This window comes from Lynx canadensis, chromosome D2 (genome assembly GCF_007474595.2).
Source record: "Lynx canadensis isolate LIC74 chromosome D2, mLynCan4.pri.v2, whole genome shotgun sequence".
Lineage (NCBI taxonomy): Eukaryota > Metazoa > Chordata > Mammalia > Carnivora > Felidae > Lynx > Lynx canadensis.
In genome coordinates this window covers 26,203,063-26,216,419 of record NC_044313.2, presented here as the reverse complement: position 1 = coordinate 26,216,419, position 13,357 = coordinate 26,203,063, and the positions used below count along the sequence as shown (strand labels likewise).

The following is a 13,357-nucleotide window of genomic DNA, read 5'->3' as shown; positions in this document are numbered from 1 at the left end:
ATCTTAGTCATTTACACTGTTGTAATTTTACATTTTTCAAAGCGCTTTTATATACATACCTCTTCTGAGCAGCTACCTGAGAACTGTATTAAAAAGGAGAAAATAAAAATCTTAGAATTGCAAATAAGTCAAAGCCACTACAATTCTTTTTGGGCAAGTTTCAGGATTAGCTTTGTTGGATGCTATATAATTAGAAACCACTTAATTTACACAAAATGTAACTGCTAACTATATAAGTCCATTTGAGTCCTAACTGCCTAATAAATAATTGTTAAATATCCTTATGTAAAGAAATTGTTCTTTAATGATGAGGGAACAGGAAAGTATATTACATCTGGGGAGACCCGTGATCTTCATTATTTTTTCACTATAAAAACACTAGACAGAGGCTAAAAGTTCTATGTACTCACCCTCTTATGAAGTTAAATCCATGTGCACAGACCAAGAGGTTTCCATAGGCATCAACTTTCAAAAGATTTCCATATAGTGTATCAAAGACAAGTCCCCTATATGCAAATAAGGACATCATCAATAATACAGGCAACAATCTTATGTAGTATTACTCAATCATCATAAACCAATGCCATCTTATTCAATCTTTACGAAGACTCAAGCATGTCCCAAACAATATAATCCTGGAGGATGAAGTGAATAAAATCTTAAAAACTAAACCCAGAGGGGCTCCTGGGTGGCTCAGTTGGTTGGGCGACCGACTTCAGCTCAGGTCATGATCTCACAGTTCGTGAGTTCGAGCCCCGCGTCAGGCTCTGTGCTGACAGCTTGGAGCCTGGAGCCTGCTTCACATTCTGTGTCTCCCCCTCTCTCTGCCCCTCCCATGCTCATGCTCTGCCTCTGTCTCTCAATAATAAATAAACGTTAAAAAAAACCTTTTTTTAATAAAAAAAAAACTAAACCCAGAGTAACTAAAAAATATTTACTCTGTTCAGATAAATAATCACAACTGTTTTCTATAAGGAATAAGAGCTTAAACAAGGTATGAACCATAATTCTTCTTAATACACTGGTTCCATTCTAAAAGAGTCTTAATTTCCTTGGAGAAAGGAGCTGGCTTATATTTCCTTCTAATAGATGCTATATATGGGACATATATGATGGCATCTCAAACACCATCTTTCTTAATCTTAAATCTTCCCTATCAAATCCAAAAATGCAAACTGCCAAGAGGCTCCCACTGACCAACTGAAGTGTGTCAGTAAAACATGTAACTGATCTCCAACAGTGAAAGCAAGGAGTATCTGTGATTACTGCCCATCAGTTTTAATAATTTTTCTTTCCCATAAATAGATCTTCTTCAGTAACAATAAACTAAGCTGAATTCAAAAACACAAAAGATATGGGGCGCCTGGGTGGCTCAGCTGGTTAAGCATCTGACTTTGGCTCAGGTCATGATCTCACGGTTTGTTAGTTCAAACCCTGTGTCAGGCTCTGTGCTGACAGCTCAGAACCTGGACCCTGTTTCGGATTCTGTGTCTCCCTCTCTCTCTGCCCCTCCCCCATTTGTGCTCTCTCTGTCAAGAATAAATGTAAAAAAAAAAAAACAAAAAAAAAATTTTAAAAAACCCACAAAAGATATAACGTACACGAAAAGTCCATAATTTTAGAATCCACACCAACCAAAATAACAAAACCAGAAACAAACCAAACCATCTTTTCTGGTTCTTTTCTTTGACCGTGGGCAGGGTCAGAGATGCATTTGGAATTATTAATTTGGGTGACAGAGGGAAAGGTCTTAATCCAAAGAAATCTTGAAAAATTACCTGGTAGGGAATGTAGAATCATAAGCAAAGCTGAGCAGCTCCTGAGGATAGCCAATAGAAACTAATCTCTCCACAGTAAGCTCAAAGCCAAGAGACTCATACTCCGGGGACTTGTACACTGCACAGAGAGGAGGTTCTCGTTATAATAATAGTCAATGAAAATAAAAGGCAAATGAGTGAATTTCTACTTTTTCCCAACTCCCTCCTCCTCCTAAATAGGCCATTTTCTTCTTTTCCCTCAAACTCCATGTTCTGTACTGTCCCAAGTAATCACAGAACTCCATTGTTAGTCTGTGGAAATAGGTCATATTTTTGTAGGAGCAAGAGCGACAAGATGAATTATCAAACATTTCAGAATAATTCTTTCATTCTTAGGAAACTTTTTTTCCTTTATCTGTTCTTTCATGCCCATAATCTAAAGGCAGTTTTAAAAGAAACTAATATGCACAACAGCTGTGATATAAACCATGAGAATGTACGTAAATAGAAAACCAGGTAGAGAGGTCTATATATGTTGAAGGTTTCGCTGATGTGTATAGTTCGTGTAGGAATCCTTCAAAATAAGCTTTTTTTAAAAAAAAAATTATTTTTACAATTACTATTTGGCTTGGTAGTTGCTTTATATGCTTTCTCCGATCAGCATAATTCTATTTGTCAGGATTAACTTGCTTTCTTAACAGCCCTAAAAATATTATAAAGCCATCAAAATTGCATTTTACAGGGGTGCCTGGGTGGCTCAGTCAGTTGGGCGTCCGACTTCGGCTCAGGTCATGATCTCGCAGTTCATGAGTTTGAGCCCCACGTCAGGCTCTGTACTGACAAGCTCAGAGCCTGGAGCCTGCTTCAGATTCTGTGTCTCCCTCTCTCTCTGCACCTCCCCTGCTCATACACTCTCTCTCTCTCAAAAATAAACATTAAAAAAATTTTTTAATTGCATTTTACAACTTATTGCTGCAATATCAACCATAAAAAGACATGTCTGAGACAATTACGGAAATCTGAATGTGGACTGGAAATCAGATATTAAAGAATTATGACTAGGGATCAGGGGGGAGAATTGGAGGAAAGTGGTCAAAAGGTACAAACTTCCATTTATATGATAAATAAGTAGTAGAGATATAATGGACAACATTGAGGACTTCAGCTAATACCACTGTATGATATATAAGAAATCTGTTAAGATAGCAAATCCTAAGAGTTCTCACCACAAGGAGAAACAAACTTTTTTCTTTATTCTTTCTTTTCTTTTTATTCTATCTATATGAGAAGATGAGTATTAGCTGAACCTATTTTGGTAATCATTTCACAATATATATAAATCAAACCACTGTGCTGTATGCCTTAAGTTTGTACAGTGATGTATGTCTATTTCTCAGTAAGACTGGAAATATACATTAAAAAAAGAATTAGGACTCATTTTATGAAATTTATGGAAGGATGGGTATGTGCAAGTATATGTATAGGATATATATCCTTATCTGCCAAAGAAGCCTACTGAGTTTGTTACAGGCGAAATAAGATGGATTTCAGAATATGGGAGTTTCTCCCTACTATTACCTATCTCTGAAATCTTATTCTATAATGAAAAAACTTTTTAGAATCATCAATGCAGTTCAGTGTAAAGAAAACATTGCCCCTTTAAATAGGTTTCCTCCAAATGCAATATTTAGGTAAGGATCCTCCCACCAGTCTCTAGGAGAGGGTAAGCTATATTAAAGATAAAAATTAATAGACCTGCAATCTTGCTAAATGCCAAATGAGGCAAAAAAATCCATTTTTATCTCATAATAATGCTATTATTATTATTATTATTATTATTCTACCCACAATTAATACACAGTCTATGGCTCAAACTGGTTTTTCACTGCAATTAGTCTACCGATCCAAATTAGTGCTAATATCTTAATGAGTAGTATTCAACTTTTCCTTGCCAAAATCAATCTTTTAGAATATTTCTGGAACTACATAAAAGAAATCAGTAATACTTGTCACTTCCACAGAAGGGAACTGAGTGGCTAAGAGATGGGGAAGAAAGTATACTTTCATGTATGTACCTTTCTGTACTTTTTAAAAACTTGTAAATATTAATGTGTATACCTATTATTTTTAAATTAAGTTGAAATATAAAAAAAAAGCAGGTGAGCTTTCAAACTCCTTTAATAAACATTTGTTCATATTTAAAAAGCCTAAATGTTTTAAGGCCCTTAGGAGAAGGAGGCCCTTGAGTCTCATCAGAACAATGCCAAAAGAAGCTGTCATTTCTTCTGTTGTTTCAGGGGTAAAAATAATGCTAATACTAATATTCTCAAGACTGGCTATGTACTTTTCTCTGTTCAACTCCAGCCCCATCATCACCTTCCCCCACCAAAAAAAACCAAAAAAGCAAACAAAACAAACAAAAAACCCCACAAAACAAAAACAAAAACCCAAAAAACAAAAACCAAACCCATTTGGAATCCTTGAGGGTGGAATTCTTAAATCTAGATGATGTACACTGTGGTAAAAGAAGTGCTTATATATTCATACACACTAAAAGGGTAAGAGCTGGTGTGCTATAATAAAACCAGAAAAGAAGTATTGACTGATGTCAATTTGAATTATTTTGAGAATATAATATCTCTCACCCAAACACCATGCTTCCACCCCAACTGAGAGTAAATCTCATTTTAACAAAATTTCCATAAAACAAAAACTGTTTCTCAATCCTAACAAAGTCCTACTTATTTCAAACAATATTTAATGAAACAAAATTCCAGTATAGCTAAGTAATGTGGATAATCCACTGACATTCATTCTTATAGGATTTGGCCCATATAAAATATTTTCAATTATTAATTTTTTCAGAAGGATAATTTGCTAGCTATGCCATAAGAATGGGAGGGGGGAAACCTTAATCACCTCCACTCATGCATGCTCAGCCCTAAATGAGACATTTTCCCTAGTTACATATCAGGTAATTATAGAGGGAGGAAGTAATGGTGATTAAAACCTGTGTTTAGGAGACACTTTGGATCAAAATCCAAATCCATTTTTTCAGAACTTTTAGTGAAGGAAAAAAGACCCGGGGATGGGTGAGGAGTGGAGGGAGGAGGGAGATATCTCAAATCCCCATTTTGTCAGCACAAACCCTAGAACAGCAGATAATAAAACACTACACACTTGCCACACTTATGTTTATTCCAGGGCAGAACCTCCCAAGTGTTCAACTGAGGTAACTTTCTAGTAATTCCACCTACAGAAACAAATACTTTAAATTTCCTTTTACTCAATGAGTTTAGGGTACTTTCCAAAAATACAATGTATTTTCCCCATTTGCTGACCTGAAGTTACATACATAGCAAGCAAATATAAGCTTAAGGCAGAACTTAAGTCTCCCTCACTCTCATCCAAAGCTCTTTGTGGCGAGGTATTATACCACTGTTAAACATGAATTTCTAGATTACATAGGCCATCAAAACTTAAGCCTAGGTGTTGAAATACACTGTCCTCCCTCCAATTTCTTTCACCTAGTCCAAAACAAACTGCTCTAATCACAGGTGGGAATGGATTTAGCAAAGAGAGTTCAAGTTCCACTTTGACAACACTATCTATTTCACTGAGCTCTATATTAATCAGGAAGACCTACAAGCTATTGACATTTTCTCATAAGCTTCCCGGATAATCATTTCAGTAACACAAATTCCCAGGTCATTAAATCATCTGCTAGAGCACTATACAGTACAACCAGGGTTGGAAAAGCAGACTGTAGCTGCACAGAGCAGAAGGTTAGATGTTTTTTTTCTAAGTGTCCCTTGGGAATTAATCATAATTTGTTCTGACCTGGTAGCAAAAATGACTAGTCCTAAAGCCTGCAAAGTATCACCATTCCTTGAAAAATAAATAAACAGAAACAAAACTCCCTTTTTTAATGACCATGCCCTTTAAAGTCAGCCTTGATATACGTGGGGAACCATATATATGGCCTCACACTGTGAAGCTCTATGCCTCTCCACAGCTGCAAACGCTCTAACTTCAATTTCTCTCCCCAAACTGGCGAGTAAGTGATGCATAGCTTCAAACTCAATTCTTACGACTTTCAAAACGCAGCCAACAGATTCAGAGTAAACATAACCTCACACATTCACTGCTTATTTCTTCTTCGAGAAAGTCCTCAGGCCTATCCTAATTTACCCAATGTTCAAAGACAAAGAAGAAGTTCTTTCAAGGGCCAGAGTCCAAAAAAGAGGACTGCCTGAGCCACTAGGGCAGCACACGGTGTTCTCAGGTTACGTAACTAGACTATAAAGAGAACAACCAAAGCTTTGAAAGCTGAAGCTACTGAGTGCATTTAAAGATATTCTTTACTCCATAGTCTGTAAGGAAAAAAACAGTTCTCCAAAAAATATCAACTGTATGTTGTGGGGATCAAAGTTATGGGCTCTGTTTTGAGGAAATGTTGTTCATACAAGATAGAACCTATGTTAGAGGAGACCATTTCTTTGAAATGAGCCAAAATCTTTCTGCAAGGAAGTCTAAAATTCTCATGCACTTTTTACCTTTGCCACCAAGACACACTGTGTATAGTTTACAGATTTTAGGAAAAGGAAGGGCAAACCTCTAGAGAGGTTCCAGCCTAGCAGAGTGCTGCTGCCAAAATGAGAACTCACACGAGGCAGATGCAGATGTAGAGTGTCACTCCAGTCTTGAAGGAGTTACACTGGCTCTCCTGTTAAAAAAACAAAACAAAGCAACAAAACAAAACAAAACAAAACAAAAACAAAAACAAAAACAAAAACTGGTTTTAAAACTGTTGCGATGGGCTGGAACAGAGAGACACCATTTGGATATTGGTATTTACAGGAGTTACTGTCCTCCTATTTAGAAGCCTCTGACCATCACTAGAATTTGTCTAAATGGCCGTAACAAAAGAAGGGTACTGAAGATCAGCCTAAGTACTGTGCATTATTTACCTTTTCTGACACCCTGAGCCTGGAGTACCAAGTCTGATCCTGAAATGTTAAGTTAAAAGATAAACAGAAAAATAAATGTATTTTGTTTTAGTTTATTTTCTCTAGCACGTTTCAGGTTTACATGATAGAAACTAAATGCAGCTGGTAAACTGTTTAAAACTGAACTACAGTAAGTAAAACAAGCTAAATGAGGAAACAAGAATAAACCAGAGCAGTTTCACCTTGCTGTTAAGTACCTAAAGTAAGTCTACTTGTACCTAACTACCTACTTTTCTACCCTTCCAACACCTACATTTGCCATCTTGATACAGACAAGAACCAACGTCACGCTGCTAAAAATCTAACTAGATGTCTAAATGTGGGATAGAAGGAAAACTTTATTTTGATTCTTTCAGTGGATATTTGCCTTCAGTAAGCACAGTCATATTGCTCTACTTTCATAAAGTTAGAGAAACTACCTAGTTTAGTCAAAGAAATGACTTGAAGATACATACAAAATATTGACACTTTTAAGATATTCATTATGTTTAACTTTATAGGGAGTCATTTTCCCTAGAGACATTTACATATGGTTTGACTCCTCCCAACTTTTTTGGGAAAGGAAGATGGTACTAAATAAAACAGCAAAAATGACCAAACAGAATGTCTAAAAGTCTTACAAACATTAAAACTAACAGAAACCACCACCACCAATCACTATGAAAAACAAATATCCAACCCAACCACCCAAGAATAGTTACTTGCTTTTATGCCGTAAATGTGATTAATATCAACATTCTCTATTTAGGCTATGCAATGTTGGTTCTCTGAGACCAAAACTAGAAAAGGCAAATTAATTCACGTTTTCATCAGGAAACTTTAGATAAAACCTTTCCAAATCTCATATAAACATCAGAGGACTTTTTCCACTTTTCAAAACTATTTGAAAACCCTAAGGTAATAACATAGAGTAGAAATTTCTATCTCTAATCCAAGAGATCACAAATGATCTTTAAAAGATATTGAAAATTTCTAAAAATGACCTCAATTTTAATTTACTTAAAATACAAAAGCTAGGCACCATCCAACACTTTTAGTAATATAAAATGAAACCAACTCCCAAATAGCTAAAAACGTAGATAAACACACAAGGGGAGTTTGGAAGCCTGCCAATTTCAAGTCACTGCGAAAGTAAAATTAAATGGTAAGCAAAAGATTTGTTTAAAAAATTATTAAGAGTATTAGAAGAATGTTTATTTTAAAACAAAATGAAAAAATTCCCTAATTCCATTTTTTTTCCCTCTAAGAGCTTGTTCACTTAGCAGGCATGTGTATTTAGAGTATTCTTTACTCTAATTTTTATTATTGAAGTATAATTGACATACAATGTTATGTCAGTGTCCGGTGCACAACATCTACACATTATGCAGTGCTCACCATGATAAATGTAGTTACCATGTGGAAAGTAGGGTTTTCAATTTAAAACAGAAAAACTGAAATTTTGAGATAATAACCTGAAAAACCCTCCTTAACCAAAGGAGCTACTTATAATTTTAAAACTGAAACAGTTTTTACATAATTTTTCCCCAAAATAAGAACAGTTCATCCCACTCAAACCCCTTTACTAAAACAAAACAAAAACACCTGTACTAAAGTTACAGTAATGTAACAAACATTTGGATGCCCACTGCGTACCAGGTACTAGATACTAAGAACAAAAAACAACTCCTTGGTTGGTCCTTGGCCTAAAGGAGCTCAAAGTGAACTACAGGGATATATAATCAAGGTATTTATAATCAATTTCAGAAGATCAATACCATAATGTGGCTAGGGAGGTAAAAAGGGACAGAGAAGGGGCCAATTAACCCAACCCAGGAAGTCTTCTTAAAATCTATGTGTGACTTATTCAGGCTTAAACAGACACTTCATTTTTATAACCAGTATCTCCAGGTACTATAAAGTTCACCAGACAAACTTTCCAAGACTCAGATCCAGGTAATTTATCTATATCAGTCTGTATCATCGTCAGATATATATCACTTATATCAGTGTTCAACTGTTGTGAAAATGGGCTAAGTGTTAGTGCATGTCTTGCCTAAAGGGCAAAGCAGCTACTTAGCTACTCATACTCAGCCAAATGTTGCCAATTCTGTGATAACAGCCAGCCTGAATTTTTACTTCTCCATTTTTAACTACTGACTCAATTTTAAAAAACAACAAACTAGTTGAGCCAACTATGGTCTGAGGTCTCAACTGGGTCCATGGGCAAAAAGTGCGCAAAGTCTAGCATACACTTTAGGTCAGATACTTCCAAATAAGTTCTCCCACCTAACTGAAATGTTTTGAGTATCCTCTTAAGAGTCTTGAAGTAAAGAGAATTTAGGTACTTACTGAATTGTAAATCCAGACGGAAATAAATTCATTCTTCAATAACCACTGGGTATCCTAAATAATCCTGTTATTCTATTCATCTCAAAGAAAAATTGAGAGGGTAGATAAAAACCTTAGGAAACAAAGGAAACTTTAGGCACTTAATTTGGTCTCTACCACAGTGCCGTAACAATTATGCCAGAAGGACTGTAATTACCTGAATCTGATTCCTTCCCATGGCTGTCAAACCAAACAAATGTTCCCAATGACTGAAAGAATTACAATCACCTCATGATCTGCCTGGCCTAGGTAACCCCCACTATGAAGAGTTCTCTGACCCAGTAGGTTTTTATCCACAAGGCTTAACCTTAAATTTTCATTACATAGCATGCCTCCATTATCATCTGGTTCTTTTCTCAGTGACCGTTAACCCAATGATAAAGCAAACATTCAGAGACTGTATAAGCAGAAAAGAGATGAATCAAAAGTTAACTATTATGTTAAGACTCCTTTTAAATTAAAAAATAAATTTTCTTTTAATGTTTTTTATTTTGAGGGAGAGGGAGACACAGAATCCGAAGCAAGCTCCAGGCTCTGAGCTGTCAGCACAGAGCCCAACACAGGGCTCAAACCTACAGATCGTGACCTGAACCAAAGTTGGAAGCTTAACCGACTGAGCCACCAGGCACCCCTCCTTTTAAATGTTTTTAAAATTCTAATTCCAATGTAGTTAATGTTAAGACTCTTGAAACAAGTTTATACTTGTTGAAAACAGCAGGCAATATTTGTTAAATAAGATTTTAGTAATTTTACTGATGCAACTAACATAAGACACTATTCCAAAAAATAACCTGACTTACATTTGAATACTTTTATGATTGACAATGAAAAGATCATAAACACTGATAAGTGATTATTTCTATCACTCACCTTGTAATGGAGAAGATGGAACTGGATTTTATTAAACAATCTTTTAAATCTCCTAATGACCTAGGAACCAACCACACATTATTGCAATTCAGAAAGATTAATTTAAAATTAGTGAAAACACGGGGCGCCTGGGTGGCTCAGTTGGTTAAACATCCAACTTCATCTCAGGTCATGATCTCACATTTTGTGAGTTCGAGCCCCATGTCGGGCTCCGTGCTGACAGCTCAGAGCCTGGAGCCTGCTTCAGATTCTGTGTCTCCCTCTCTCTCTGCCCCTCCCCTGCTTGCACTCTGTCTCTCTCTCTCAAAAATAAATAAATGTTAAAAAAATAAAAATTAAAAAATTAATGGAAACACCAACTGGGATAGTGAAATGACATAAAGGGAATCAAAATTTGGAAATTAAGTGTAGACTCATATATGTAAAATAGAGATGCTGAAAAGTAATATATAAATCTAAAACAGGTAACATATAAGTATGTATCTAAAAATAATAGTCTTGAGGGTATTTAATCTCAATACAAAGAGCTTTTATCTACAACTAAGATTATGCACTGGAGTTTTCTTTTTTCTTTTCTTTCTTTCTCTGTCTCTGTCTTCTTTCTTTTAAAGAATGTTTATTTATTTTGAGAGACAGCAAGCATGTGCATGGTGGAGGGGCAGAGAGGGAGAGAGAGAATCCCAAGCAGGCTCCTGGCAGCGCAGAGATTGATGGGGGGCCTATCACAAACCATAAGATCATGACCTGAGCTGAAACCAGGAGCGGGATGCTTAACCGACTCAGCCACCCAGGTGTCCCTGGAGTATTATTTCTTTTAAAATTCTTTCCTAACATACACCACTTCAAAAGCATACTTGGTTGCAGAAATAGTCCTTTGTTTTCTGAGGTAGTTAGTATAAGAAATCCTTAAGTTGAAGAAAAAGCAGTAATGAGGCACCTGGGTGGCTCAGTTGGTTAAGTGTCTGACTCTTGGTTTCACCTCAGGTCATGATCTCAAGATTCAATGAGTTCAAGCCTCGCGTCGGGCTCTGTGCGTGGAGCCTACTTGGGATTCTCTGTCTCCCTCTATCTCTGCCCCTCCCCTGCTTGTTCATGCTCACTCTCTCTTTCTCTCAAAATAAATAAACTTAAAAAAAAAGTAAGAAAGAAAAAGCAGTAATATGGGACACCTGGTTGGCTCAGTCAGTTAAACATTTGAGTCTTGATTTTTGCTCAGGTCATGATCTCACAATTGTGAGATTGAGACCAGCATCGGACTCCATGCTGGGTGTGGGGCCTGCTTGGGATTCTCTCCCTCTCTTCCTTCCCGGCTCACACTTGCACACACACACACTCTCTCACACTCAGAAGAGAAGAGAAGAGAAGAGAAGAGAAGAGAAGAGAAGAGAAGAGAAGAGAAGAGAAGAGAAGAGAAGAGAAGAGAAGAGAGAAGAGAGAAGAGAGAAGATGAGAAGAGAGAAGAGAGAAGAGGAGAAGAGAGAAGAGAGAAGAGAAAAGAGAAAGAGAAGAGAAGAAGAGAAGAGAAAAGAGAAGGGAAGAGAAAAAAAAGAAAGGAAAACAGCAGTAATACCTAAAATAAAAAGTATGTATCAAATGGAAATAAAAAACCTTTACATTCAAATACCTTTAAAAAATCACCTTATTGGCATTTTGTCAGTTTCCTCTACTTAGTCTTTTAATTTAACTTTATTAAGAATATTTTTTAGGGGCACCTCGGTGGCTCAGTCAGTTAAGCATCTGACTTTGGCTCAGGTCATAATCTCAGGTTCTTGAGTTTGAGCCCTATGTAGTAGGGCTCTGTGCTGACAGCTCAGAGCCTGGAGGAGCCTGCTTTGGATTCTGTGTCTCCCTTTCTCTCTGCCCCTCCCATGCTCACATTCTGTCTCTCTCTCTCTCTCAAAAATAAACATTTAAAAAAATAATAAAGTGACATTTTAAAAAAAGAATATTTTTAAATCATACACACAAAAAAATACAGAGAATATTAAATGATCTGCTTTAAAATCATCATCCAAACTTTAACAATTATCAGTATTTTGGATTCTTGTTTCATCGTCCCTAATGTTTTCTCTTCCTATTTAATAACTTCTATCAGATCAAAAGTTTTTAAACTAATTTTTCAAAGAATACTGAAATTGCACAAGTATACAAAAGTTATACACATGCACATACAGAATTATTAACTAGTTTGGGTGATCTTTTAACTACTGCTTGAATATCCTTCCCACTTACAGGCCAGTATGATACTAGAACAGTCTTCTATCAGCAGTAAGTTATAGTAAGAGCCTTCCAAATTAAGGATTGCTCAGAAATATTTTAACTATACTAAGGCTGTCCAATCTTATAGTCTTGATGAGAAAACCTACTGTAACAAAGGCACTGCTCTTTTGGTATGAAAGTACTGGCTTAGTATTATCATATATTAACACTCTTAGCAAATCAGAGTTAACACATAGGGTGAGACATTGGACCAAACAAAACAGAAATGTAAACATGTGAAAAACATTCGAAAGTGGGGATGCCATCAACAATAGCTTTTAAAACACAACTTAGTTCAGTTAAAGAAACAAACTAATAAAGAAAACAAGTATTTTTACCTAAGGATCAGTAGACTTATTCCAAAATAAGTTCTAAGTTCTCTCTCTCTAGAAGACAACTATACCAAAACAGAAACAAACAAAAACCAACTATGAAATGAAAACAAACTACGGTATGAGATGGGACATAAAATAATGCCTTTTGTTTTTCCCAACCCCTCCCCAAATAATGCCTTTTAATAACAAACATAATAGAACTTTTTCATTCAAACTAGTCTTCTCCCATTCAAAATAATCACTCCTCAAGTCAATATATACTTATTCCAATAATGCAATCATTACTCAGAACATGTCTGAAATTCTTTCAAAACTACTTTCAGAGTCTATAGCATGTTGTTCTAGATATCCTCCCTAGTAGCACATTTTTCATCAACAGATGACGAAGTGAATTTAAAGTGGTGGTGGGGGGGTGGTGGCAGTTATTCAGAGCAACCAGTGAATAAAACGGTAGATCAAACTGGGTTAAAAAACAGGGGACTACTTAATGAAGCAATGAAGCAGGTTTTCTTGTGTTTATAAACTGGCTATGAAAACAAATTTCTAAAGAATTCCTAAAATGTCTAAGAAATGACAGTGAAGGGGTGCCTGCCTAGCTCAGTCAGTTGAGCGTGCAACTCTTGATCTCAGGGTTGTAAGTTCGAGCCTCACACTCAAATTTTTAAGAGATTACTTAAAAATTAAATCTTAAAAAAAAATAAATGATAGCAATATTGGAATAAGTTTTTCCTAATAAGGTGATTATATGAAGGATATT

At 36.0% G+C, this 13,357-nt stretch overlaps 1 protein-coding gene across 2 annotated transcripts in view; it reads right to left on the bottom strand.

Annotated features, from left to right (window-relative positions):
• Positions 1-13,357, bottom strand: part of NT5C2 (5'-nucleotidase, cytosolic II) — a 101,044-nt gene that overhangs the window by 16,589 nt on the left and 71,098 nt on the right. Inside the window, exons 4-6 of one of the 2 annotated variants that reach the window (XM_030334033.2) lie at positions 1,779-1,896; positions 411-506; positions 60-83 (exon numbers count right to left, since the gene is read on the bottom strand). In XM_030334033.2, the coding sequence (XP_030189893.1) occupies positions 60-83; positions 411-506; positions 1,779-1,896 (238 nt within the window). The remainder of the gene's footprint in view (positions 1-59; positions 84-410; positions 507-1,778; positions 1,897-13,357) is intronic. The other variant, XM_030334034.2, reaches the window with a different exon arrangement.